Source organism: Podarcis liolepis (genome assembly GCF_965112155.1).
Source record: "Podarcis liolepis genome assembly, chromosome: 14".
NCBI classification, from domain to species: Eukaryota; Metazoa; Chordata; class Lepidosauria; order Squamata; family Lacertidae; genus Podarcis; species Podarcis liolepis.
In genome coordinates, this window is record NC_139569.1 from 35,454,588 (window position 1) to 35,482,558 (window position 27,971).

Consider the following 27,971-nt stretch of genomic DNA (forward strand, 5'->3'; position numbering starts at 1 on the left):
TCTCACTAGGGATGGGCTAATACACCGTTCATGGTTTCTCTGAGTTTTTGCATTTCCCCAATCTTAAATTCAGTTCTCCAACATCAGATTGCAATTTTTAAAAAGCTGCTCATGAAAATTTGTCATCAGATTAATGTGAATGTCTCCTAATATATATTATATGCAATTTCTCCTAGTATACACATTTTTCCGAAACACATTTCTCTAATATAATGCATTTTTATACGCTATATTTCTACCACAATTTAATACATGCATTTTAGCACAGATTACTTGGGTGGAAAACTGCAATGCAAAATTCAGAGAAGTGGAAATTTCAAAGGACAGCTGAGTTTCAGTTCATGCATTGTTTAGGAAACTACAAATTATGTAAATTCACCTTGGAACATGAACTGAATTGAATCGAGCTATTATCTGAAGCCAGGGCATGACAACATTTGAGCTGCCATTAGCACAGAGAATCAATTCCAAATTCAGCATTTTAGCCAGACGTCTCCCTCAAGCATGGGCTTTGCTTTATTTCTGCAATATTACTATCAGTCTTTTCTTCATGTAATGACTTGACGGTAGGGGGGGGAGCAACTATGCTGAGTTTACACTGGTGATAACACACTGAGTCCCACTTGAGGGACTGGTCTTTATTCTTCCATAAGTCACTTCTCACTTACAGCTCTATTGATCACAGGTGAGGATGAATGAGATATTCCCATGATCCTCTGGGATGAATCCTACATAACGTATATGCTTTTATTTCTGACACAGAACTATTTCTAAAACTCAACAAAACAGGTCACCAGGGCACCACTCCATTGATTTCATGTCCACTTATTCTTCTCATATGGCGCTGAATGCTTTATTTATAATTCAGGAAGCTGCAGACCTGCTAGGCCCCAAGGGAGATGCTAGCCTATCTCACATGCAGTAGTCGGAAAAGTGCTTCAGTTGTTGCAGAGAAGGGAGGTCAAAAAGCCATTGCTTCTTCTGGTCTGCCTAAAAACTGCAGCTAAGATGTGCCAAAGAACATAAGGAGAGTCTTCTGGATCAGGCCAATGCCCCATCTAGTTCAGCATCCTGTTCTCTTAGTGGCCAATGAGATGCCTATGGGAAGCCTGAAATTAGGTCCTGAGCTTCACAGCATTCTCCCCAGTTGCGATTCCAAGCAACTTCCATTCATAGGCATCTTGTTTTTGACAGGGGTGGTGGCTAGTAGGCATGGGTAGCTGTATCCTCCATGAATTTGCGTAAACTCCTTTTAAAATTGTCCAACATGCCGGTCATGACAACATCTCGTGAGAGCAAATTCCATAGTTTCTCTATGTGCTGTGTGAAAATGTATTTTCTTTTGTTTGTTCAGAACCACCTGCCATTCAGCTTCATTGGATAGTGCCTGATTCTAGTATTATAAGAGAGGGAGAAAAACATTTCACCCTGTCCACAGTCTCCATATGATGTATACTTTTGTATACCTTCGCCATATCCTCCCTTAACTTATAGGTCTCCCTGACCCAAGCTCTACAGCTCCAAACATTGTAACCTTTTCTCATGGGGGATTTGCTCCAGCCCCTATGCAACAATGCAAACTTCTCTTCCTCTCTTGCCCAGGACCGGCCCAAGACATTTTGGCACCAGAAAATGGCATTCCCTCTCTCTTCCAGCCAGGGAAAAAGGAGCGAGTGAAGATCTACATGAGGAACAAGGCGGAGAATGAATATTGATGTTGGGATCTGCTGCCCCTGTGGATCCTGCCACCTGAAATGGTCACCTTACCTTGCCTCCTGGGTGGTCCAGCCCTGTGATTCCCCTGCCCCCTTTTGTGAAACCAGGCAGGTTTCACAACACATCCCAGAAGAGGTAAGGTAAAAGGTAAAAGTAAAGGACCCCTGGATGCTTAAGTCCAGTCGAATTTGACTATGGGGTGCGGAGCTCATCTCACTTTTCAGGCCAAGGGAGCCAGGGTTTGTCCACAAACAACTATCCGGGTCATGTGGCCAGCATGGCTAAACTGCTTCTGGTGCAATGGGACACCATGACAAGTGCCAGAGTGCACGGAAACACCTTCCCACCTTTACCTTCCCACCACAGCAGTACCTATTTATCTATTTGTACTGGTGTGCTTTTGAACTGCTAGGTTGGCAAAAGCTGGGACTGAGCTATGGGAACTCCACCCTGTTGTGGGGATTTGAACCGCCGACCTTCCAATCGGCAAGCCCAAGAGGCTTGGTGGTTTAGACCATAGCGCCACCTGTGTCCCAATATTTTTTACCTCCAGAAGAGGAGGAGGGTTAACAGAGGATTGCCATTTTCCTGCATCAGCCATGTCTTTATCATTGCTATGCATTTCTGCTTCAAAGCGGCCCTTAACTACACCTTCCTTCAATCTTTCCATCCTGTTTGAATCCTTAAAAGGTCTCCTAGCTGCCTGTTCCCCTCCCATTTGCATCCTTAAAAGGACCCTTAACTGACACTTCCTTTGGCCTTCCCCCTCCCATTTGCATTTGCAGAAAACACGTCCCAAGTAAAAACTTACAGCTCGGTAAGTCTCAATGTCTTGAAGAGTAGCCACGACAGCGTAGTCAGCCGGTTACCAGAGAGGTTTCTGAGAGGGGGAGAAAAAAAGAGAGAGGAAGAATTTACTGTGAATAATTATCTCCGCATTGCAACTTCTGCAACTGAGCTCAGCTCATAATTACCCTGTAGAAGTAGAGATATTACAAGTTGGGGGGGGGGGATTCACACTAGAAAAAGAGAAATTAAGGTAGTCTTTCCCCACGACAACCAAAATTAGAAAGATAAAATGAAAAATCAATATATTGTAAAATGTGCTCGCTCAGCATGAATAAATGATTCTAATTAAACAAGGAAAAATCTATTGCCAATATTTCCAAGGATCTATTGGTACTCTAATATTAATGTCAAAGTAGGCCCAATTCCTAAACAGGTGTTTTATCAGTGTGGTAAGTATTCCATACAATGTCATTGTTGTTGTTTAAAAAAAGTTAAATGCCCAGGCAATCCAAATTCTGTGACATTAATTCTGCAAGCTGTAGAAATTATGCAATTTGCATTATAGCTCTTATTTTCCACTATTCGCTCCACCACTTTTACTATTTTGCAAAATATAATTCATTGAGGGGCTTAACTGCACCTAATTCAGTGTTGGGCCAGGACTTATAGTTGAACTTTGGCAAATTTCTCATTCAGATCCTCCCTCTTCAATATGGAGATAATAATTCTGGGTTGTTTCTAATGCTAGTCCTATCCAGAGTAGACCCACTGAAGTTAATAAACATGCCCATCTTAGGTCCATTACTTTCCATAGGTCTACCCTGACTAGGACATACTTGGAGACAACCCAATGACTTTGCCTTATGGAGCCATTGGAACAAAATAATGTATGTGAAACAATTATAACTCTAAACAGGAGTGTTAAGAATTGCAGAAGGAGTTGTCTTGGTCTTTCCACCACCCTCAGAAGTGCCGGGAAGGGCAACCCAGGAGAGAGCTTCCTCTGTAGTGGCCCCTAAAATGTGGAACTCATTCCCACTAGGATCTTTTGTTACATAACTTCTGCTGGCTTTTGACAGTTAAGGTACTTTGTTTTGTGGGACCCACCTCTTTTGCTCAATTTACACTGTTCTGGAACGCTTCTGCTTGTTTTTATTTATTAAATTTGTAGAATGGAAAGAGTCTTGTTTTTATAGCTACATCATTGTAACCCTCTCTGGGACTTCATGGAGAAGGGCAGGTAAGAAAACTTATAAATGAAACCCCAGCCCATTTTTCACAGATCTGCAATATATATTTAAAGCAGTGGGGAAAACCATGGAGGTTCAAAATGGTATGGAACTGCTTTAAAGTATGGTGGTATTGTATTCTCCCTCTTGGCAACTTATCATATCATAAAGGTAAAGGCAAAGGGACCCCTGACCATTAGGTCCAGTCGTGACTGACTCTGGGGTTGCAGCTTTCATCTCGCTTTATTGGCTGAGGGAGCCAGCATACAGCCTCCGGGTCATGTGGCCAGCATGACTAAGCTACTTCTGGCGAACCAGAGCAGCACATGGAAACGCCGTTTACCTTCCCGCCGGAGTGGTACCTATTTATCTACTTGCACTTTGATGTGCTTTCGAACTGCTAGGTTGGCAAGAGCAGGGACCGAGCAATGGGAGCTCACCCGTCGTGGGGATTCGAACCGCTGACTTTCTGATCGGCAAGTCCTAGGCTCTGTAGTTTAACCCACAGCGCCACCCACGTCCCTTTATCATATTATATTTATCTCCTTTTGGAAAATTTCTGTGTCTCTCTCTGTCTGTCTGTCTGTCTGTCACTCACTCACTGTCACACACCCCTTCATCCCCTCCACATACTGACATCCTTAAAATACCTGCTCCACAATATTTTACACCCAGCATTTGGACTATTTAAACGTATAGTGCAGATGGGACCCAAGGCAGGCCTTAATAACCATACTTTTTATTTTTGTGTTTTTAATGGAAGGTGGGTTGTGGAAACATGGTTGCTGGGTGTGTACACATAACAAACCATAGCAAGATGGGGAGAGTGTTTGGCAGGCCATCCTTATGAAAGCACAGTGAGGAATTTTAATACTGTGAGGATTTTTTTTAAAAAGGGGATCTAAATTTGCCTTCTGCATCTTTGCCATATTCACACCGAATGAGGCTGCTGCCATGGCAACCCAAGACAACCTCTGAGAAGTCCCCTCCACTCCAGCGGGAAAAGACAAAAAAAAGAGGGGGGCAGAATCAGTTTTCCCCAGGCAGCATTTACAAACCAGCATCCAAAACCCCACCCTTTCACATCCCCTCCCCATACTGCTTAGGGAGCTGAGAAAGAACAAGGGCATCAACAGAGGAAAAGTGCTATTTTCTATAGAGATGACACCAATACACAACTCTGCGTAGTAAAGCAGGGATGGGGAACTGGACTCCAACTCCCATCTGCCCCAGCCAACATAGCCGATGATCAGCGAATGCTGGGAGTTGAAGTCCAACAACAACTGGATGGTCACAGGTTCCTCGCCCCATGATAAAGGGGAAAGCATCAGCGAGTAACCTAGGAAGCTGCTTTCTACTACAACAGACCATGTGTCCACTTATTCTGTTTTGACTGGCAGTAGTTCTCTAGGGTCTCAGCAAGAGGTCTTCCCACTGATCAAACTCTGCCACTGATATGGCCCCTTCTTGAATGGTCCCCAGTGCTGTACAACCGATTGAAGGATGAATATATTTTAAGGTTTTAACCACAGCATCGGAAGCCAAACTCAAGGCAACTTCCTATATTCCTAGCGTTTCCATGGGTGGGAATCTGAGACAGAGCCTTCTCTGTGGCAGCAACTCGGCTGCAGAAGTGCCTCCCCAAAGGGTGCTAAACTAATTCCATTCATTGTCTTTAGGAAGGCAATACACACATGTATCTCATCCGGCTTTCAACTATGTTTAATCAGGATATTGGTGTTTAGATTCCCCCACTCTCCTCTGTTTCTCTGATTTAGATACTTTACATTACCTAATTATCTGTATGGCTTTAGTGCACTGTGAACCGCTAGGAGGAGGCAAGGGCTATTAGAACCAAAATGCTGGTGATGACAATGAATCAAATCACGTCCCTTCTCAGAGCTCTTCCATTCTGTTTATACAAGTTCTCCATCACCCCTGGCACCATTCTGGTCCAGCTTCCCCACCACCACATTTCCTAGAGTTCACCAGTTGCCATGAGCTTTGTCCTTGTTACACCTAGGGATGCCATACTGCAGTGATGGCCAAACTTGGCCCTCCAGCTGTTTTGGGACTACAACCTCCACCATCCCTAGCTAACAGGACCTGTCAGGGATGATGGGAATTGTAGTCCCAAAACAGCTGGAAGGCCAAGTTTGATCATCACTGCCATACTGTCTCTAGCAGTGCCCAGGCGGAAATCGTAAAAATCTCCAGGAAAATAGCAATCCACGTTGGCAGTGCTGTTTTTGCCAATTTTCCATTAAAAAATAGCTCAACAACTTTTGGCAAAACTAGAAAACACTCAAGAATCAGCAACCCTAGTTACACCTGGAACTGTTGCTAGTAGCTGACCTACATTTTGGGGGCCCCTTCACAACCAGCAAAGAGGTCTGGGTAACCACTGTTTTCTCCTTCCATTAAAGATCATCACACCTTTGCAATATCCATGCTACTGACTCTCAGACTTTTGAGATTAATGAATTATATACAACAATAACAACAATCAATTTGAGTCAAGTGACTCAAATTGGGACTAATAGACTCAAAATCTACTTGAGTCTACTAGACTCATTGTGGACCAAAGTTGTTTCCAGGGGCCCTCAACAGCAGTTCATTAAAGGAGGCACACAACTGAAGGAGAAGCACAGAGCCATGAGGAGTAGTGGTAGCCAAGGAGCCACCTCTGAGAAACTGAGGCCAGGCAGTGGTATCCTCCTCTTAAGCTCACATTCTAATAACATAAAAAGAGCCACATTGGATCAGGCCAAGGGCCCATCTAGTCCAGTATCCTGGTCTCACAGTGGCCAAAAGATGGCTATGGAAAGCCCACAAGCAGGACTTGAGTGCAATGGCAACCTCCCCACTTGCTTTCCCCAGCAACTGGCTTTCAGAGACATACAGTTTTTCATCTCTGGAACAAGCTGGGGCTGATGGGAGTTGTAGTCCAAATACATATGGAGGGCACTTCATTACCCTGGACTTAAGAGAACCTGGATGTCTTAAAGCCTCTCCCTTCTCCCCTTCCTTCTCCAGCAAGCTAATCTCTTTCTACTTCTTCCAGGCTGGTTAAGCTCTTGAGCTCCCACCCCTCTTTTGGCACCTGGATAAATGGATTATAGTGTGCTTAAAGAGCCAGTCACCGTGGATGCTATTCTACCCAAGGCAAATCCTTGGCAGCAGGGATCCACCTTAAGTCCATATTTGGCTATATTCCACACTTTTTAGCTCTCATTTGTTCCACTCAGTACCCATCCACCAGCCCCTTTCTTCTCCACTGGCTAGTGACCTTTGCCAGAATCACACTCTAGCCACAGCCTAACACAGAACCTGCCTCAGTTTGACACCTTGACCTTTTGCCTCTCTTTGTGGCAGTTTTTATTCCAAGGTCATGAAACATGGGGTTTCCATGGGGTTGAGGGGTTTTTTCTGCTTTGTTTTTTGTATTTGTTCCTTTGCAAAAGTGGCACGTTCTGTTCTTATAATAGTAACAAGAAATCAAAACAACAAGGTCTTGAAACTGGCTCTCACAAGCATAGGGATGGGGGTGAGTGGGAATAGGATTCCGTTTGCATTTAAATCTACCTAATTTTCACTTTCCGAAACAATACAAGAATTAAAACACAGCCATATTTCAAAATTCACACTTCTCTGAATTTTGCAGTAAAGTTCTCCAGCAAGTAACGTGTACAAAAATGCATATGTAGTGCATATGCCAGCTGAGAGGAGACATAATAGGATGAACTGTCTGGTCTAAGGTGTGTGCAGAAAGTGTGCAGGGAAAAATATTAGTGAAAGTAACATACAAAATTGCATCTTATGAGGAAAAATATAAATATTAGGGAAAACATAGGTAAAGGTAAAGAGACCCCTGACCATTAGGTCCAGTCGTGACCAACTCTGGGGTTGCGGTGCTCATCTCGCTTTATGGCCGAGGGAGCCGGTGTACAGCTTCCGGGTCATGTGGCCAGCATGACTAAGCCACTTCTGGCGAACCAGAGCGGTGCACAGAAACGCCGTTTACCTTCCCGCCAGAGCGGTACCTATTTATCTACTTGGACTTTGACGTGCTTTCGAACTGCTTGGTTGGCAGGAGCTGGGACCGAGCAACGGGAGCTCACCCCGTCGCAGGGATTTGAACCGCTGACCTTCTGATCGGCAAGTCCTAGGCTCTGTGGTTTAACCCACAGCGCCACCTGCATCAGGGGGAAAACATGCTTGAGGAAAAATGTGTTTATTAGGCAACCTCACATACAAGAATGCGTATATCAGAAGAAATTTGCTGATGTTTTCTTTTTTGGGTGTGTTTTTTTTAGTTGCAAACTGCAGCGTGAATTTCGAGAATTAAAGAGAAACTGAAAAAAATAGAGAAACTGAAATTGTCAGAATTGGTCATCCCTACCCTGGGTTAAGTTCAGTGTTATCTAATTAGCTTTCATACAAGTTCATCCATCTCTCAATAGACAAGTCCAATAGGGGCAGAATTGGACCAAGAAGCATTCCATAGCTTGAGATGTGGGGAGAAAGTGGTTGTTTTTTCCCCATCCTCTAATCAAAGAAAGATTAGGGTAGAGGAGAGAGAAAACAGATGGGAGAAAGGACAAAGGGGGAGCAACTCTGAGGCAGAATAAAAAAGGGAATACTCATCTCTCTGGAAGTGTCCTTTCGCAAAGGTCATGTTTTGCTACATTAAGCAGAAATGTCAAGAGAAGAACTGGATTCTAAAAGAGGTAAAGCAAAACACAGACACAAAGAGACCGCAAGCTTTCCACGCAAATACGGAATCAAAAATAGCATGATGTTGTTATTACAATTTAGGCCAGGGCACAATGGGAGATAGGAAACAGGTCCTCCTCGCTAGCTGGTAAATGGAGGTCTACAGGGGGTGGGGAGATGTTTTCTTGTTTTCAGCCTCGCTCATTCCCCCTGGGAGAACAACAAAACAATAATCCGCATGCCACATTCCCTTCACTTTTAAGCAGCTGGCAAGAAATCCTACATCAGAAGCACAGTACGGGCTGGAAGGGGCAAAAGGATGAGGGCAAAGCTTCCACCTTGAGTGTTCACTAACAGTTGGTTCTAGGATGCCCACAAAACTGGGTGTCTGGGTTTTGCAGAGATGTAAATCACAACTGGCAATGCTACTAGGGTGAGTCACTTCTGGCTCCCAACGCAATTCTTGTACCAATGCCCTAGGTATTTAGTGTGTGCCTTACTTCCTTATATAGCAGGGGTGGCTGAGGGCAGGGGGCCATCCATTGCCAACCCTCTAGGGGCTGCTTGTTAATGTGGGTGAGACCTTTTTTAGATGGGGGGAGGGCTAGGCATCACAAAAAAGCATTTTGGCATCCCAGAATAAAAATGGTGGGTGTTCTATATTATAGAGAAGCGATGGGAACCTCTGGTTCACACGCCAGACTTGGCCCACCAGGAGATTCAAGTTGATCTGCCCACCACATAGAGCAGTGTTTCTCAACCTCGGGTCCCCAGATGTTGTTGGACTACAACTCCCATCATCTCTGAGCTCTGGCCTAGCTAGCTAGGGATTATGGGAGTTGTAGTTCAACAACATCTGGGGACCCAAAGTTGAGAAAGGCTGACATAGAGGAAGTAACATACCGAATACCAGACAAAGTCCTCTCCTACAGCTTTCGGACAAACACAAAATCGTCCATTCTGTCACTGATCCGAACATCTAAACCAGGCGAATCCATCTGAGACATCACTTAAGGAAGTTGTCAGCCTAGTGTACAGATTCTTTTTTTAAAATGCCAATAACATAATTCCATTATATGGTGCAACACCATTTTGAATAATGTGTACAGTTTTGGTTGCCTCACCTCAAAAAGTATATCGTAGAGTTGGACACATTATAGAAAAGGGCAACCAACATTATCAAGGGAATGGAGCCATGCCAGCAGAAGGAAAGGTTGCAGCATTTGGGACTTTCCAGTTTAGAGGAAAGGTCTTTCTTCTTCTGCTTCTTTGGCGATCACTCATAGTCAAGTAAGATTGTCTTCCATGAACATGGTCTTAACGGTGTGTGCATAAGTGACTGTGGAGGCCCATGCTGGATCCACACGTCCTTCCACAGTGGGGACATAGGTTTCTGGGTGGGAGTTGATCATGGTGATGATTTGCCAAGCGTGCCTTCCTCTTAGCACATTTCTCCCTTGCGTCCTGAGTTCGTGCTTCTTCAAAGTCCACAGTGTCTTTGGTAAAGGATATTCTCCAACTGGAGCACTCGCAGGCCAGTGTTTCCCAATTTTCTGTGCTTATACTGCATTTTTTTTTTAGATTTGCCTTGAGAGAGTCTTTAAACCTCTTTTGTCGTCCACTGGTATTTCACTTTCCATTCTTAAGTTAGGAATAGAGTACAGTGGACGCTCGGGTTGTGAACGTGATCCATGCAGGAGGCACGTTCGCAACCCGCAGCGTTCACAACCCGCAACCTGCGCGTCACGATTTGGCGCTTCTGCGTATACGCAAGCACCGGAACCCGGGAGTAACCATTCCTGTACTTCTGGGTTTGGCGCGGTGCACAACCTGAAATCGCACAATCCGAAGCATCTGTAATCCAAAGTATGACTGTAGTTGCTTTGGAAGACGACAATCAGGCATCTGAACCACATGACCATAGATGAGTAAGAGGTGGCATGATACAAGTTCATGCAATTATGCTTAGCATGGAGGAAGTAGATAGAAAGAAGTTTTTCTCCCTCTCTCATAAAACTCTAGTTCTAAGTCAGGGATAGCCAATGAAGCTGAATGTTGGAAGACTCAGGACAGACATAAAAAGTGCTCCTTCATGCAGTGCTTTGTTACACTATGGAACTCCCTGCTACAGGAGGCAATGATAGCCACCAACTTGGATGATTTTAAAAGAGGACTAGACAGATACATGGAGGATAGGGCTAGCCATGATGGCTTCCACAGTCAGGACAACGATGCTTCTGAATACCAGTTGCTGGAAACTGCAGGAGAGGAAAGTTCTCTTGTGCTCCAATCCTGCTTGTGAGTTTTCCACAGACATCTGGTTGGCTACCATGATAACAGGAAGCTGGGACTGAATGAGCCACTTTCCTGATCCAGCAGGTTCTTATTATAGTCTTATGATTAATGTTAGCATAATGAACAAACAAAATCCACAAACAGCTCCCTTAATACATAAACAAAAGCCACATTTTTAACACTTAAGGTTGCCAAGAGGGATTTGGGAACTGTGTCGGCAAGGTCAGATCAGATGTCAGAACTGTATGTTGTGTGTGTGTATCTGTGTGTAAGGGGGGTGATATTTCAACACAGAAGTTCACAGTTACCTTGCCTGGTTTACGGCCTACTCCAATTTATAATGCCCACTTGCATCGGATATTTTTTTTAAAAAAGTGTTTGCTTTTGGATATTTGTCCAAAGTTCTACACATAGAACTGGAAAGCAATGTAACAGATAAATAACAAGCAGTAATGGAATCCGATTACTGTGGGAAGCAGTAATCCCATTACAGAAGAAGACAATGACATTATGCACTCAGCTGCATTACTAATGAAGCAGCACCACATCCTCAAGACATTTTGTTTTCCTCTGAATCAGAAAATATACTGAACTGCTCAGCGATGTGATGGTTTGGTCCCTGCCTGGTACTGAAACCAGAGGCGTCCTCAGAGAAGGGACAAGAGTTTGCAGCCAATGCTAATGCTACTCTGAGCAGAGCCACTGACCCTAATAGCCAACTTAGAGCCAGTCAATTCAATGGATCTACTCGGACTAAAACTTAGTTGGATGGAACTCAAGCGAAGCAGGACCCGGCAGGAGATCTCCAAGCTGCCAATGACCTTGAGGAGCAAATGAATCTGGGTATCACTGCTCGAGGACTTAATGTTGCCATACCAGTTACCTGGGTTTCTGGACAGCTCTCAGAAACACACACACCCCTCTCACCACTCTCAAGGTGGTTAGCTGCATGTGAGACCACTTGGGGAGGAGGGGGAAGCACTTGTCTACATCATTATCCCAGAGGGTGAAGCCTCCAGCTCTTATGCCAATCAGAGCTGCTTCCATAGGAGCCAACTCCTAGGAGCCAAGGTCCCTCTCAATGCCTCTCAATGCATGTAAGGTAAAGGGACCCCTGACCATTAGGTCCAGTCACGGACAACTCTTGGGTTGCGGCGCTCATCTCGCTTTAGTGGCCGAGGGAGCCGGTGTACAGCTTCCGGGTCATGTGGCCAGCATGACTAAGCCACTTCTGGCGAACCAGAGCAGCACACGGAAATGCCTTTTACCTTCCCGCCGGAGTGATACCTATTTATCTACTTGCACTTTGATGTGCTTTCGAACTGCTAGGTTGGCAGGAGCTGGGACCGAGAAATGGGAGCTCACCCCGTTGTGGGAATTTGAACCGCCGACTTTGATTGGCAAGTCCTAGGCTCTGTGGTTTAACCCACAGAGCCACCCATGTCCCTGCATGTACTGTGTATGTATAGACTAGGGATTGATGGATAAGTCTATTTGATGGATTAGTTTATAATGTTTGAGGTTTTATTGTGTTTTTAATTTTCTGATGGGAGCCTCCCAGAGTGGCTGGGGAAACTCAGCCAGATGGGAGTCGTATTATTATTATTATTATTATTATTATTATTATTATTATTATTATCCCTTCGCGCGCCCCAATAAAATATTTAAGGGGGCCGAGTCCCTCCCACACAAGTTAATCAGCATAATGATGCCACAAGAAAAAATGGTTGGTTGATGTGTGCGAGAGAGAGGAGGAGGGAGAGAGAATGGATTTGGGAATTGGGGGTCAGGGGAAAAAAGCTATTTTTCAATTTCCAATTAGGGGGCAGGTAGGAAACAAATAGGTTTGTCAAATCCAACTCAAGCAGCTGAAAGTTAATCTGGCAAAAGTCATGTGTTTGCTGAGCTAGGTTTCTCGGGGGCTGAATTTCAGTTTCCTGCAGGTTTCTTTGCCTCTTTATACTTATATGTCCACAGTGAAGTAGAGATGGAGGAGAAATTTGATTCACAACACATTTAAAGACAAATCTAGGAGCTGGACCGTAGACATCCTTCAAAATTCACATTTATCTGAATTTTGTGATGCAGTTCTCCAATCAAACAGTGTTCACAAAATTGCATATATTATGGGAAAGCGTACATCAAAATAGAGATGTAAGTAAAGATAACATGTATTAGAGAAAACATGCATATTAGTCAAAACTGCATACAAAAATGGTGTTTATTGGGAGAAATTCACACAGAAATTCTGATGAATTTTCATGATGATTATTAATTTTTAATGCCAACAGAGCTGTCTGTTTCAGTTCCCTGACAGTCTTAAATTCAGCTTTCCATGTTGGCATTAAAAAATAGACAGCTTTCTCCTGGAATAAGGGGTCTAAGTGTGAATCCTAATATTTGCAATTCCTTGATTTTACATAATTTATAGATTATAGAGGGCTGTAGCCCATGTTAGTCCTACACAGAGTAGACCCATTGAAATTAGTGGACATGCCAAACTTAGATCCGTTAATTTCATTAATACGCTAAGCAAAGCTTGGTTTGAAACAGCCTCATTATGTAGCTTCTCTCTGCACAAAATTGGGTGTTCTCAGTGTAGAGTTTTGAACTCAATATCTCCCTTAGGGGGTGGGAAGAAGACAATGGAGAGGGTTCATAGAACCTGGGGTATATGGTCATCCACAATTCATCTCCACAGCAGAACAAACAGGGAAACAGAGGCCAAGGTGGCTTGGCAAAACTAGCTCTCCCTTCCGGCTCCTGGCGACATTTGCTTGTTTGCATCTTATTTAAAACATCTGAAGGTTGTTGTTTTTTACGGGGGAGGTTTTTTCCCCCTCTCCTTGGTAAAACCCAGAACAATTGGAATTTAGTGTGAAGGGAAATGGCATGTTTGCTTTTCCCTCAATTAAGCGCCAGCAAAGCGGGCTCTACTATTAAGAGGCATTTTTATTCAGCTAAATTAAGCCAGATGCCTCATTAATGACACTTACAAACAAGAGCCCCTGTAATTAAGCTGCAAACTATATTATTGTGATCAGTCCAAGGCCAGGGCAGGAGGATGATTCTGCTGGAAAGGAGCCCTCCTGCTCCCATCCCTCCCCACCATATTATTATTATTACTATTATTATTATTATTATTATTATTATTATTATTATTATTATTATTATTATTGCCTTTTGCCAGCCCCTTCAAACACCCACGTCCCCTTCTACGGTCACCTTCCCCACTTCCTTTCCTGGTTTCAAACCTGACACATTTGTTTCTGCCAGGGAGATGCTCTTAACGCATTTTAATAACATGTTGCCAGCTACGAAATCCTGATCTGGTGGATTAGCAGCATGGAGCCGCCAGCAAGAAACTGCACGCCTGGAATAAATTAGAAGTGAAGCACGAACCCGCAAACTGCTTTCCTCGGCGTTGGCTTCGCTTGCGAGGCAACTCAGGGCTGATGGGGAAAAGGCTTGTTCTGTGCCTAAGTAAATAAGGGCATCTCCCCAGAAAGGTCACACGCAGTTAAAGGATGGACAGATCCGTCCATTGTGATTTTTCTCCATTGCTTATTCTTCCAGTCTTACCTTTTTGTGTTCATCACAACAAAAAGTCCTCATGAAAACTCATCATTTGAGCACACGTTCCGCCCAGTAATACATGTTTTCAAATGCATTTTTTTTACCTAATTTACATCATTTCCCAAGCAATTTTCTATAACATAATGCATTTTTTCAAAAAATATTTTTTACTAATACATGCATTTTTATGCACATCCCACCCACCCCCCCACTATAAAGCATTTTTGTAGACATTTGGTTGGAGAAGTATATTGCAACATCCAGAGAAGTGTGAATTTCAAAATATAGCTGCATTTTGATTCATTTCTTGTTTTGGGAAGTATGAATTAGGAATTTCTACACAGAGAAACATATTGTCACCCTTGGTAAAATATTACCATGCTCTGCTTAGCACCGCAAACTGAGAACTCTGTGCTGTTTTTTAACCTTTGTCTGTAAGACTTTTGGTACTCTTCACCTATCCTTTCTCACAATCACAGATCAACTGTCCACACCATTCTTTTCATGGCATGCCACATACAGAGGATATTCAAGTGGGTCAATCTGAGTCCAAGTGGGTACCATCTCACTTCTTCAAGCTCAGGCTTGGAGATGAACTCTGCATGTGAGGTTTTCAAGCCCCCAAATTCTTCTCCAGCTCAGTTTAACATCCAAGCTGCGGAAGAATTTACATCTACCCTTAAGGTGCCAATCTTTGCTGCATTAAACTGAACAGAGGGACATATAAAAGAGCCTACAGGAGCAAAATATGGGAGGGGAGACCCACTTCACCCAAGGGTCCTCTTCCAAGGAGGGTGGGATTCTGCAAGGGACTTCAAGTGAGATTCTCTCCCCATGCTCAGATTTTTCTCCTCGCATCCTCTTTCTGCTTCCCCCTAATGTGGGCAGAGGTCCAAATTCATATTGGCTTTCATGTTAGCTAATCCAGTTGCTTATTTTCTAGGGAGGAGGTGGATGGCTCTGCTTATTGATGAATCAATCTGAGTCCAACAGGCATCTATATATGCCAGCAGTTTCAGGGCAGAACAATAGGTGATCCGCACAGGCAAATTGCAATTGGCTCTCCTGACATCTTTTTGCAAAATGCTATAAAGCAGCCACAGGGCAGTTGAGAAGGTGGAACTGGCTCAGAGCAGCAGCGCTGGGGGAGAGATGGTGGCAACATGTTATCTTTATTCTGTGCTCCTGATGGAAACTGCCTCCCAAAGATGCTAATAACCTCCCTGGGGATGTTGAAGGAGATAGATAAGCACAATACATGTATATATATCTCTGCCCTGCTGCCGCCTGACAGGGTTAACAGTGGCTTCAGAAAGAACATATTCCAATCAGGAAAACAGCATGGGGGAAAGGGTTAAACACCTGATCTCCTTCCAGAGCCATAACCCTGAGCCAATTTACTCCCATTGCATCTGCTTTTCAGCTTTAAAACAATACAAAAGCTGCTGTGAGGTCCTATTATACCGTTGCATCCCACCCCAGTCTCGGAGTGGAGCGAGATTCCAGGGGCTTGTCTAAGGTTTGTGTTTCCTTTCAGAAATGAGCCACAGCAGAGACTATGGTGTCTTTATGACACATGGTTTATTTACAAACATATACAACCTGGAGCTACCATGGAGGGGTTTGCATCACAAGCACTCCAAAACTACCGTATTCTTCCATGTATAACACGCCCCCATTTATAAGACACCCTCTATTTTAGAGGACTCTAAATTAAGAAAATGGGGGAAATTGACCACAGTTGTTGAGCTTTTTGAGGGAGGATTGCTCAGAGTTATTGAGCTTTTTTGGGGGGGGGAGGGTGCCGAAAGTTACTCACACAATTGACCAACACTCCCAATCACAAGCATCACAGAAAACACCAATCACCTACCCGCTCATCAATCACCCGCCCAATTGCTGCAGGAACAGCCAATCGACAACAGCCCTTGATGCAGCCACCAATCACCCGCCCTATCGCCGCTGAAAATCTCCTGCTCGCAGCAGAAACAAATCCCTGCTTCCCCCTCTGCACTATCTGTGTATAAGACGACCCCCAATTTTTAATATTGCTTTCTTTATTGAGAGCCAGTGTGGTGTAGTGGTTAAGAGTGGTAGTCTTGCAATCTGGAGAGCCGGGTTCGCGTCTCAGCTCCTCCACATGCAGCTGCTGGGTGACCTTGGGCTAGTCACACTTCTCTGAAGTCTCTCAGCCCCACTCACCTCACAGAGTGTTTGTTGTGGGGGAGGAAGGGAAAGGAGATTGTTAGCTGCTTTGAGACTCCTTAGGGTAGTGATAAAGCGGGATATCAAATCCAAACTCTTCTCTTCTTCTTCTTTCTCATAAAAAAAAATTGTCGTGTACACAGAAAAGTACAGTATCTTGTTTCTCCCATAGCCACAGCCTTGGATTCAAGCAGAAATCAAGCATTTCTATCAAACATTGCTCTGACTTTCTCTCCAGCTTGCTGCTTACTTCTAGGTCACATTGCTGCAACTCAGTTCCGAACTCTGCTTTGTCCTTGTGAGCAGGGGGAGGGGGCCCTAAACATTTGCTGTCTCACAGACAGCCCCTTTGCTTTGTTTCCCTTAATGGCCCATCACCCATGCTATTACCTCATGGGGAAGTTAGCCTGGCTTATACTTTAACACTTGCTGGATCCAGAGGCTAGAAGGATCTTGCATACAGCTGACTTCCCTCCCCGCCCCTGACTCATAACAATACATTCTCCACATCTCATGCATTTTGACTCACAACTGCACACTGATTCCTTGTGTATGCTTGCCCATCCTCACAATGCAGCGGGCTGACTGAAAGATAAAAAGGTGTGTGCGCAAAATAGTGCTTGCTCATTTGGAGCAAGAAAGGAAGAGGGAGAGAAGCAACACTTGGTTTGCCCAGATATGTCACTTGGTTTTTTAATTTGAGTTGTCGATGAGCCAAAGCCACTTTTGTAAACAAGTCCACATTATCTCCAGAAATCTCCAGACATATGAAGCTGCCTTATACTGTGGCCCAATCTGAACGTTGCACTTAAAGCAGTATTACACAACTCTAAACTCTCATGGCTTGCCCCCAAAGAATTCTGGGAGCTGTCATTGGTTAAGGTTGCTAAGAGTTCTTAGAGGGCCTTTCACTGTTACCATTCACTGAGTGGTTTAGCAATCAGCCCTCTTCCCAGAGAAGTCTGGGAATGGTATCTCTGTGAGGGGAATAAGGGCTAGCCTAATACCTTTCAGCACCCTTTACAAACCACAGTTCCCAGGATTCCTTGGTGGAAGCTATGGATGTTTGAAGTGGGATAGCAGTCCTTTAAATGTATAATGCAGCTGGGGAGGGGGGTAATATGTAACACTGGCCTATTTAGTCCTTTATTTCTATACACACTTTATTTGTGAGTTACACATTACTTGGCTGGCGAACTGGATTGCAAAATTCAGAGACATGCAGATTTCAAAGGACGGCTGTGTTTCAGTTTCCATAGTGTTTCAGAAAGTGCAAATTGTGTAGATTCGCTTTTAAATGTGAACTGGACTGGATTCCTCCCCCCCACCCCTAAGAAGGACGGGGGCTGATGCTACAGCTTCCTGCCCTCTATTCAGAGGGACCAAACTGACCTCCAAAGAAAATATAACCAGCCTTGTGCTCCCAACCTCACCCCCCGCTGCCGCCACCCTCCGTTTCCTGTTTAGTAAGCAGCTTTCCTCATTAAGGCAGAATGTACTGTCCTCCCTTAATGAATGTGCTGAAAATTACTCCAGCAAATCCCAGAAGCAGCAGCCGCAGCTGAGGCCCACAGGCCCACGCCGTGGATCTGTCTCTGCAAATATTAGGCTAAATTGAAACCTCAGATAACTCAGCTGTGGCCAAGATGAAGCCTGCAGAAGTGCCCGGCGATGCCAAGCCTATTAGGAGCCCTGCCCTCCCCATGCTCAGAGGCAGGAGGAAAGTGGATGAGTTAGCAGAATGGGACTCGTCATTAAATTGATGAAACGAGAGTTTCATCGCCTCCAGCCACTCCCTCCCTCTCCCTCTGCCTTTCACAGAAGCTGATTGGGCACCTCCAGGTGTCAGGAGCAACTAAGTCATAGCCTATGTCTTGGGAACAGGGGAAGAAGGAAGGGCCTGCAGCCCAGGGGTAGAAGAAATGCCTCTAACCAAACCACACCCCTCCCACGCCAGATTAAACCCTGTGGAGGCTCCTAGGCTGTCTCAGGGGGCCCCTCACTATGGGCGTAGCTGCCCCCCTAGATTCACAAAAAATATTGAAAAGCATTGAAAGTATTCAATTGGCAGAGATTCTTCCCCCCAACCAAAGACTGCCTGCTCCCCTAAAAAAGCTCAACTTTGGCTGGCTGCCCCCTAACAAAAATCCTGGCTATGCCCATGGTGCTCACATTGAACTAAGAAAACCTGATTGTAATTTTATTTCAAGATCAAATCAATATTATTTGATCCATTGTCACGGGGCCTTTAAGAGTTGTGGGGCCCAAAGGCCTATTCTGCCTGTTTGGTAATCCGGCCTGCACTCCTTGCTGAACTTGCTTTGCATCCTAAATGTTTCCCCCCAGCTCTGTTAATGCCTCTGGGTTTGAGAAGAGAGAGGGGCTGTGTGACTGTCTCTGGAAACAAGCCTACTGCACCAAGATAACATTTTTATTCATTGCCCCACCCATTTTTTCTTCTGGCACCACCCTCCACTTGGAAGTTTGCCCAGAAGGGAAGGTGGCACTGGGAAATGCAACCCGTTCTGTGTGAGTTCCACCAACCCAGCCCTTCTCTCCTCTGTTTGTTGCCCTCAATCCCTGCCCCCTCCCAATTTTCTTCATTCAGCCCCATGATATTCCCTCTCTCTTCTCTCACAAAGTGTCTCTGGATCAACTTCATCTCCCAGCCTCATGGGCACGGTGAGGAACAAGATGATGGGCAAAAACACTCCTCTCTTGCTCTGGAGGGAGGGTATCAGGCTTCTCTGGCAACAATTTATGTCAGTTCTCAGATGATGTTCTTGAAACAAAAGCTGAGTGGGCAGAGGAGAAGCTCTTAAGATATCTTTGAATAATAGCATTGAAGCAAACCCATAATTGTCTTGCAAGCGAAATTAGACACTTTGTGGAAGGAATGCTTACTTCTGAAATAAAGGGAGGGGGGCCTCCGGCTCATAAGCCCACACACTAATATGGTATTCATAGGGCTGCGGTGTGTCACTGGCAACAGAAAGAAACCCTGCACAAGGCCAGCAACACCACAGTGTGGTGGTGGACCAATTTGGCAAGCAGGACTGTGTGTCTCAGTTTCAATTCCCATGTGCAAATCAAGTCCTTCATTTTGCAATCATGGTTTGGGGATTATATGTGCAAACGAACCCCTCATTTCCCTGCATCAAAAATCTCACCCTACAATATTCCATCCCTTAAAACTTTGTGAAATCCCCCCCCCCCCCGCCAAACTGACCTTTCAGTTCATTCACGGAAGTTGAACTGTTTGTGAACATCATATTGCTGACTGCTTAGTTCCCTCCACAGTTAGAATGTTTATGACAGTTTTGTGATACCATACCAGACCATAGCAACTTATTCAGTATCTGGGTGTCCAGATGCTGGAAGAGGCTCCTGGCTGGTGACCCAGGAAAGTATAAAGACAAAGGAAGATTTCTTACTATCCTTTTTCACTCAGTCATTACAGAGAGAGGCTATAGAACCCAGCCTCTTGGATAACAGCATTGTCCCAAGTGTATATCCATACCGCCCTGTCTCTCCCAGTACCTCATTCATCACTTCTACAGGTGCTGCTAAGTGTGCTCTGTCTTTGAGCTCTTTGTTCTCCTACTTTCAAGGCTCACCAGGTTCTGGTAGAGGGAGGGTCTGGAATGCTTTCTAATGATGTGTCAACCAGGTGTTGCTCTGGTTCTCCCATGATTTCCCAACTTCCCCCCTCATCTGCCTCTGAGCTGCGACCTCCCTCAAACCCCTGTTGTGAATCTATACTGTCTTCTTCTTCCTCCTCCTTGGAAGGTTCAGGAGGGGGAGGCAGTCTCCACCATTCCTCCTCTGCCCAGTCCCTGACATCAGGAAGTCTTTACATACACAACACTGCCTTGAATTAGGAGACTGCAACATAGATGCCTCCCTGCCCCTGATTTCCCAGCTAAATATCTTAGTTAAAACAGGGTTTTAACTAACATTGCTAGTAGCAGAGAGGACGCTCTCTCTGCAAGCACACCATCACAAAAGGGGAACCTGTCATTACTGGGTGTGCAAGTGTTTCTTCCCTTCATTGTGCCACACTTTTGTTCATAGTGGGGTTCCGCCCCTGCCCCTCCCATGCACATTAATGGAAAGCATGCCAAACAGACAGTTGTCTTCAGGGAGATGATTGCACCATATTCTGGCTTAAGGCAAACTCATTTGGTTTGGAGAGAGTATCAGGGAAAGGTAGAAACAGTGGAACCTTGGTTCTCGAACTTAATCCATTCCATGAGTCTGTTCAACTCCCGGAACTGTTTGAAAACCAAGGTGTGGCTTCTGATTGGCTGCAGGAGCTTCCTGCACTCAAGCGGAAGCCACTTCTCAAAAAATGTTCAAAAACCGGAACTTACTTCTGGGTTTTCAACGTTTGGGAGCCAAAACGTCTGAGTACCAAGGCATTCAAGAGCCAAGGTATGACTGTATTTAGACTTAGCTCAGCGTTGTTGCATAGAATCATAGACTCTATAGACTTTATCATAGCATCATAGAATTGTAGAGTTGGAAGGGACCCCCAGGGTTATTCGCAATCAAGCTTTAAGACTTGTTTTACTTGCTGGCAAGAATCTCAAGCCCTGCATTGAAAGCCATTCTTGTGTCACTTCACACCAAACCCTTTTAGCTCACAAGCACAGAATCTCCATGGACAGCAAGCGATAGCCTCTGTATGGATATAGCCCTTCCATGTCCCAACACCGCAGACAGGAACTTTCAGGTCATTGTCATTAACACAGTGCCATCTGTACGGCATTTGATGGAGAAGCAGCTAGCGGGTTTTTACCTCCCATGTTGCGCACCCCCATATATGAAGATGAGAACATGAGAACCAAGCCCACGGAGTCCTCTGAGCTAGATCTGCAAAAGAGACTCAGCACTTCTGTGCCTGTTTGCCAGCACTGAAACTCCCATCTGAGTCTCTCGCTCTTTCTGCCTCCTCCGCCTACGCCGTGATAAATTTAGATCTCTCAGGCCTGGAATACGACTCTGAGCTGGGCTTTCTTCCTGCTCCAGTGAACAGCAATTGTATGGGAAATTTTGGCCGATTGAGGCCAGGAGGTGCCAGTCTGCACCGCCAGCAGAAGGGGTGAGGTTTAATGGGCTTGTTTTGCTCTCAATCGCCGATTTCCTTGGGATGAAAGTGGCAAAGACGTGCAAGGAGGGGGGGAGATTGGGGGGGGGAGAGAAACAACCATTCTCTACTTCTTCGGCGATGCACAAAAGCTTTCCGTGGGCAACAGGGCTTTCTTTCTGCAGGACACAAAAGGAAGCCTGAGACTTCCACGAGAAAAGGCTTATTTGCACGTTATACTGAAGAATGGTACCAGCCACCACTACACCAGCACAAGTGTTTGTGTGAAAGAGTGCATGCACGTTGATTTGCACAGATCGACTTAGTGAGCACACAGGTACACAAGCTGTTCACTTGTTGAGCATTACATCTGAGTGACGGGTCAAGTGTACAGCTCAAATGATACACAGGTACACAGATTGCACACTTGTCGGTTCTAGCATGCAAACACCCTTACAGGCATGCTTGAAAACGGTTCTAGGGCCGGGATGGGGATTGTTTGTTCAGTCTGAGAGACAGAGAATAACTTTTCTTTAGAAAAAAATATAGATAGAAAGATGATAGATGATAGAGAGATAGATGATATAGATAGATAAATGATAGATAGATAGATAGATAGATAGATAGATAGATAAGATAGGTAGGTAGGTAGATATAGATAGATAGATAGATAGATAGATAGATAGATGATAGATAGATAGATAGATAGATAGATAGATAGATAGATGATAGATAGATAGATGATAGATAGGTGATAGATAGATATAGTAATAATTTTTATTAAGTTGTGTGTTTTACTACTTGAAAAAACTCATTTTACATCCTTAAGATATCGATAACTTCCCTTCTTCTCTTTCCGTGGTTCATTTTACAAAAACTATGCAATTCAGTATTCCATTACTACATCCATCAAAAATTGTTTACACTGTTGAATTTATCTTAATGCTGCCAGCATTTTCAGCTATACACAATTATTTCCCATAGATTCAAGAATTTTATAAATTTCTGTCTCGCCTTTTCTCTAAACCAGAAAAAGGCCCCAGTGCTGCAACCTCTCTAACCTCAACCTGATGGGAGTTGCAGTCTAACAATGCCCAGAGAGCACCATGTTGACTACCCCTGATTTCACACATTTACTTTTGGCCTCCAAGTTTGCTACAGTCGGGATGAAGGGTTAAAGAGGCAAAGCTAACAGTTTCAAAGGCAAAAGGTGAGGTCTGGAGGAAAAGAGAACTACACTTTGGCACTCCCTTCCCTATTGACAGCAAGCAGGCACCTTCACTGTATTCTTTTTAGTGCTTGCTAAAAGCATTCTTATTTTCGCAAGCCTACTCAGATGCTTAGAAATGCTGGTGTGAATTTGAATCTGTTTTAATATTTTAACTTTGCGTGCATTTTAAAGCATCGGGGGGGGGGAATCCTTGATTTTATTGTTTTATCTTTTTGTAAACGGCTGTGAGGGCTTGGGCTTTTTTTTTACAATTAAATGCTGTATAAATTTAATGAAATAAATAAATCACAGAATCATAGGATTGTGGAGTTGGAAGGGACCCTAAAGCTCATCTAGTCCAACCCCCTGAAATGGAGGAACATGCAGCTTTCCCATACGGGGATCGAACCTGCAACTTTAGTGTTATCAGCAGCACACTCTAACCGACTGAGCTATCCGGTTAACAAATAAACAGAATAAATCAAATTAACAAAATAAATCACAGAAATAGCCCTGCCAGGCTGAACTTTGGCACATTTCACTATGCATCGATTACCCACTATCTTGGGCCTAGTTTGCAGCTATGAAGGAATGGGAACAGACCATCCTAAGAGAGACAACCAAGGAGGGTGTGAGCAGTAAGAAAAAGCCACCAAGCAGAGGCTAGGCAAGGCAAAAGTTGCCTGGCAGGCATTGCTAAACGATTTCCAATTAATTAACTGATTACACCAGAGAACAGAAGGGGGATTCATGTGAGCGCTGCTGACCTTTAAGAATAATTAATACCATCAGGATCACAAAACTCATCCAAGCAAACTAATTGGGAACATTTCAATATCACATCTGATCCAATGTCAGGGGAAGGAGGTGGGGACCACGGGGAGGATTCCAGCTAATTTTACCCCACGTGCCTATTTTTGCAATATCCTCAAGGACCCTGCTTAGTCTTGCCTTCTCCTTGCACAAATCCACTTCACCTGGTCTTCTTTAAGAACTCTTCTACCCCCTTTCCCCTAAAGCTTGCTTTCCATGTCAACATCAAGCTTCTAGCCCTTACGCCTGAAGTGCCCTGTCTCTCTGATGGCATTTTGTCTCACAAATCTCTTGTTCTTTTCCTTCCTGCCTAATAATAATACAGTGGACGCTCGGGTTGCGAACATGATCCGTGTAGGATGCATGTTAGCAACCCACAGCAGCGCGTCTGCGCACATGCGGGTTGCGATTCAGCGCTTCTGCGCATGCGTGACCGCCAAAACCCGGAAGTAACCCATTCCAGTACTTCAGGGTTTTGGCGCATCCGTAACCCAAAAAAATCCAACCTGAAGTGTCTGTAACCTGATGTATGACCGTAATAATTTATTATATATACCCCACCCATCTGGTTGGGTTTCCCCAGCCACTCTTGGCGACTCCCAACAGAAAATTAAAAACGTGATAAAACATCAAACATTAAAAACTTCCCTAAACAAAAAGTCAGATAGTTGTTTAGTTCTTTGACATCTGATGGGAGGGCGTTCCACAGGGCGGGTGCCACTACCAAGAAGGCCCTCTGCCTGATTCCCTGTAACCTTACTTCTCGCAGTGAGGGAACTGCCAGAAGGGCCTTGGAGCTGGATCTCAGTGTCTGGGCAGAACAATGGGGTGGATCTGCCAGCTGTGTTCAGAAATGATGGGGTTCTGTCTCCTGACATGAACAGCTTGTGCAGTCAGCACCATTTCCCACTCACCTTCCTAACAGTGATTAGACCTAAATTCACCCCAAATTATATGCCTCTCCTGCCCCCCAGATGTTTCCATCAGGGCCGTTTCTCAAAAACTAAGGGCTCACCCACATTCACCTTCTAGGCACAAATCTGGGCTTTCCAGGCCTAAGTGTTTTTGGTTTTTTTGCCTGTTTTTGTCCTAGTACTTTCCTTCATTTCACCACTGAATCAGAGCAAACTGCAAACCAAAGAAACCCTCGCGGCTGTTTGGTCCGATTCAGCAAGTAAACCGTGGGTTTTCCCAGGGAATGAATTTGGGGGAGGGGGGAACACAGCTCAGACATGGTGCTTTCAAGCACAGACCTGTGCCTAGAAAGGAAGTCTGGATGAGCCCTGAGTGAAAGCTCAATTCACACCGCAACCCACATCCCCTGATTTGTAACAATGCACATCTATTCGAAGAATGCTAGCTTGCTTGCAAGATGTTGCTAGTGCCGCCTCTTCTGCTGCTGGTGTCACCCTATGCAGCCTCAAAAATCTGCTGCAGAGCTTTGTGACACCCCCTGGAGAAGATTCAGAGATGGAGAGAGGAGAAGAGACAGAAAAAGTCCTGTTGCACAGGCAGAAGTCTGTCTTGCTCATGTAATAGCAATGTTGGATACAGTCCAAAGAGGTGAACAGCCAGTTGCTCACAAAAGGACTGCTTTAAGTCAAAAAGCAGCTCACCTTTTGCCCTGAGGGTCTCTGATGGCCAGGCTACTTTTTGCCTTGCACCAGCAGTTTTTTCCCTTTATTTCTAAATTGCAGGACTGCAGCTCAAGGTCATGGGTACTGAAAATAACATCCATGACCACAACCATTGGGACTGAAGAGTGGATGACTAACAGCCTTGTGCATATCAAATCAAGGCAGAGAGTCTGCTTGCGTTCTCCTCCATTCTGCTAGCTGTCACCCAAACATGCAGTCTGCAAGTTCGCTTGCTTGCAGCTTTGAGCATGCCTGCTGTTTGTGCCGCCTCTCCTAGGGCTTGCTATTCCCCATTCTCCCAAACTAAAGCTGGAGGCTGGCTTATAATGACCACAGCTTAACCACTGCACCCCAGGTTGTTCCCAGATGACTGGCTTATTGAGCGTTCGTTCTGCTTTGTTTGTGGAGAGGTTATGTGAGGTTACGTCGAACAAGTGTTATCCCACACTTTCCCCAGTGCATTACCTTGTCACTTTTCCTTATCTCAAAAAGTACGATGGGTGTTTTTTTTTGGGGGGGGGGAGCGGACTTGTTGTGTGCAAGAGCTCCAAATCAAGTGCTTAACCACACAACCTGAATTTCCTAGTATGCGACTGAATCTGATCCAGAACAGCTCTGAAAGCTCTCCCGGTGGAAAACAATGCAATCGCAAATCTCCTTGGAGTTGTTTCCTCCCTGAAGATGCTTGTTTTGTTTGCCTTTTCTCTCAAAACCTTACATCTTCAACCTTACCTTTGCCTGCTTGCATCTTCACGCGCCAGCACATTGAAGAAATGAGTGGCTCTCGTCTCACATCCCACCTTCTCCCACATTACTGCTGACAGATCCTGTTCACAGACCGTGCCGCCGACAGAACCGGAATGACAATGCAGGCTGTGACGCTTTATCCCCGCGATGACAGAGCCTCTAATGTGGAATCGGCACTGGTGGAATTGTAAGTATTCCCACCTGGTCTCTGTTGCACCACATAATTCTCTGTTTGGCTATATAGATATATAGATAGAAGTGGGGAGGACCCTACAATCTCGTACTAAAATTTTATACTTCTAATAAAACACGGTAGTGTGGAAGTTATGGCATATTAAATTGTTCCTGGTCCTGCATGAGGCACAAATTAATGCCCCATCAGTCAATACCCTGCCATAACTTAGTGCTTCAACAGCATAGCCTTGGAATGCTCCTGTTTATTGAGCATTCCTCTTGATTTGTTTGCAGGGAGATTAGAGGACGTTGGCCATTTAATGAGCATCCATTCATATTTGTTTGCAGTGAGGCTAGATGACATTGCATCAAAGCAAATGTTTTCCTAAACCTTCCTCTGCTTTCCCCCCATCACTTTCCTTCTTTATTTACTGCATTTTCTACAAGGAGCTCAAGGCAGCATACATGGATCTCCCTCCTCCTCATTTAGTCCCTAAACAACCCTGCCAGGCAGGTTAAGCTGAGATGATGTTGTTGTTGTTGTTGATGATGATGATGATGATGTTCTGCACATCTGACTGGGTTGCCCCAGTCACTCTGGTGGCTTTCAGCAAATTAAACCATCAAACACAGTAAGACATCAGACATTTAAAACTTCGCTCAGTAGGGCCTCCTTCAGATGTCTTCTAAAAGTCAGATAGTTGTTTATTTCCTTGACATCTGATGGGAGGGTATTCCACAGGGCGGGCACCACTACTGAGAAGGCCCCTCTGCCTGGTTCCCTGTAACCTCACTTCTCGCAGTGAGGGAACTGCCAGAAGGCCCTCGGCGCTGGACCTCTGGGCAGAACGATGGGGGTGGAGAAGCTCCTTCAGGTATACAGGGCCGAAGCCATTTAGGGCTTTAAAGGTCAGCACCAACACCTTGAATTGTGCTCAGAAACAATGCAGATCTTTGTAGAGGCAGTGACGGGTCCAAGGTCGCCCAGTGAGCTTCATAGCCAAATGGGGATTTGAACTCATGTCTCCGGTCTGACACTGTACCACACTAGCTTCTCAGTGTAGGGAACAGGCCCCTTGCACAACATAATGGCCTATCTAGTCCAGCATCCTGTTCTCAAAGTGGCCAACCTGTGGGGAAGCTTGCAAGATGGACATGAGCACAACAGCACTCTCCCCACCTGCATAATGGCGATGCTTCTGACAGAGAAAGCAAAGCACAGGTATTGTGGCCAGCAGCCGCAGATAGCCTTGTCTGCCATGAATCTGTCCAATCCTTTTTTAAAGCCATCCACGCTGGCAGCCATCACTGCCTCCTGCGGCAGCGAGTTCCATTGTTTAACTGTGTGCAGTGTGGAGAAGTACTTCCTTTTCTCTGTCCTGAATTCTCTAATATTCAACTTCATTGGATGTTCATGAGTTCTGGCGTTATGAGAGAAGGAGAAAAACTTTTCCTCTATCCATTTTCTCCATACCGTGTATAATTTTATAAACTTCTCTCATGCCAGCTCTTACCTTTTCTCTAAACTAAGAAGTCCCAAATGCTGCAACCTTCCTCACAGGGGAGTCTATCCAGGAAACCCCAATCCCAATCATTTGGGGAAATGGAATAATAATAATAATAATAATAATAATAATAATAATAATAATAATAATTTATTTATACCCCATCCATCTGGCTGGGTTTCCCCAGCCACTCTGGGCGGCTTCCAACAAAGTATTAAAATACAGTGGTCTGTTAAACATTAAAAGCATCCCTAAACAGGGCTGCCTTCA

General features: G+C 44.8%; 1 protein-coding gene across 5 annotated transcripts in view; it reads right to left on the reverse strand.

Annotated features, from left to right (window-relative positions):
• NTRK3 (neurotrophic receptor tyrosine kinase 3) overlaps window positions 1-27,971 on the reverse strand; it is a 421,270-nt gene that overhangs the window by 263,593 nt on the left and 129,706 nt on the right. For 4 of the 5 annotated variants that reach the window (XM_083475053.1, XM_083475052.1, XM_083475051.1 and 1 more), the window contains exon 4: window positions 2,528-2,596. In XM_083475053.1, the coding sequence (XP_083331179.1) occupies window positions 2,528-2,596 (69 nt within the window). Of the gene's footprint in view, window positions 1-2,527; window positions 2,597-7,434; window positions 7,462-27,971 lie in introns of those variants that run through there. The other variant, XM_083475054.1, reaches the window with a different exon arrangement.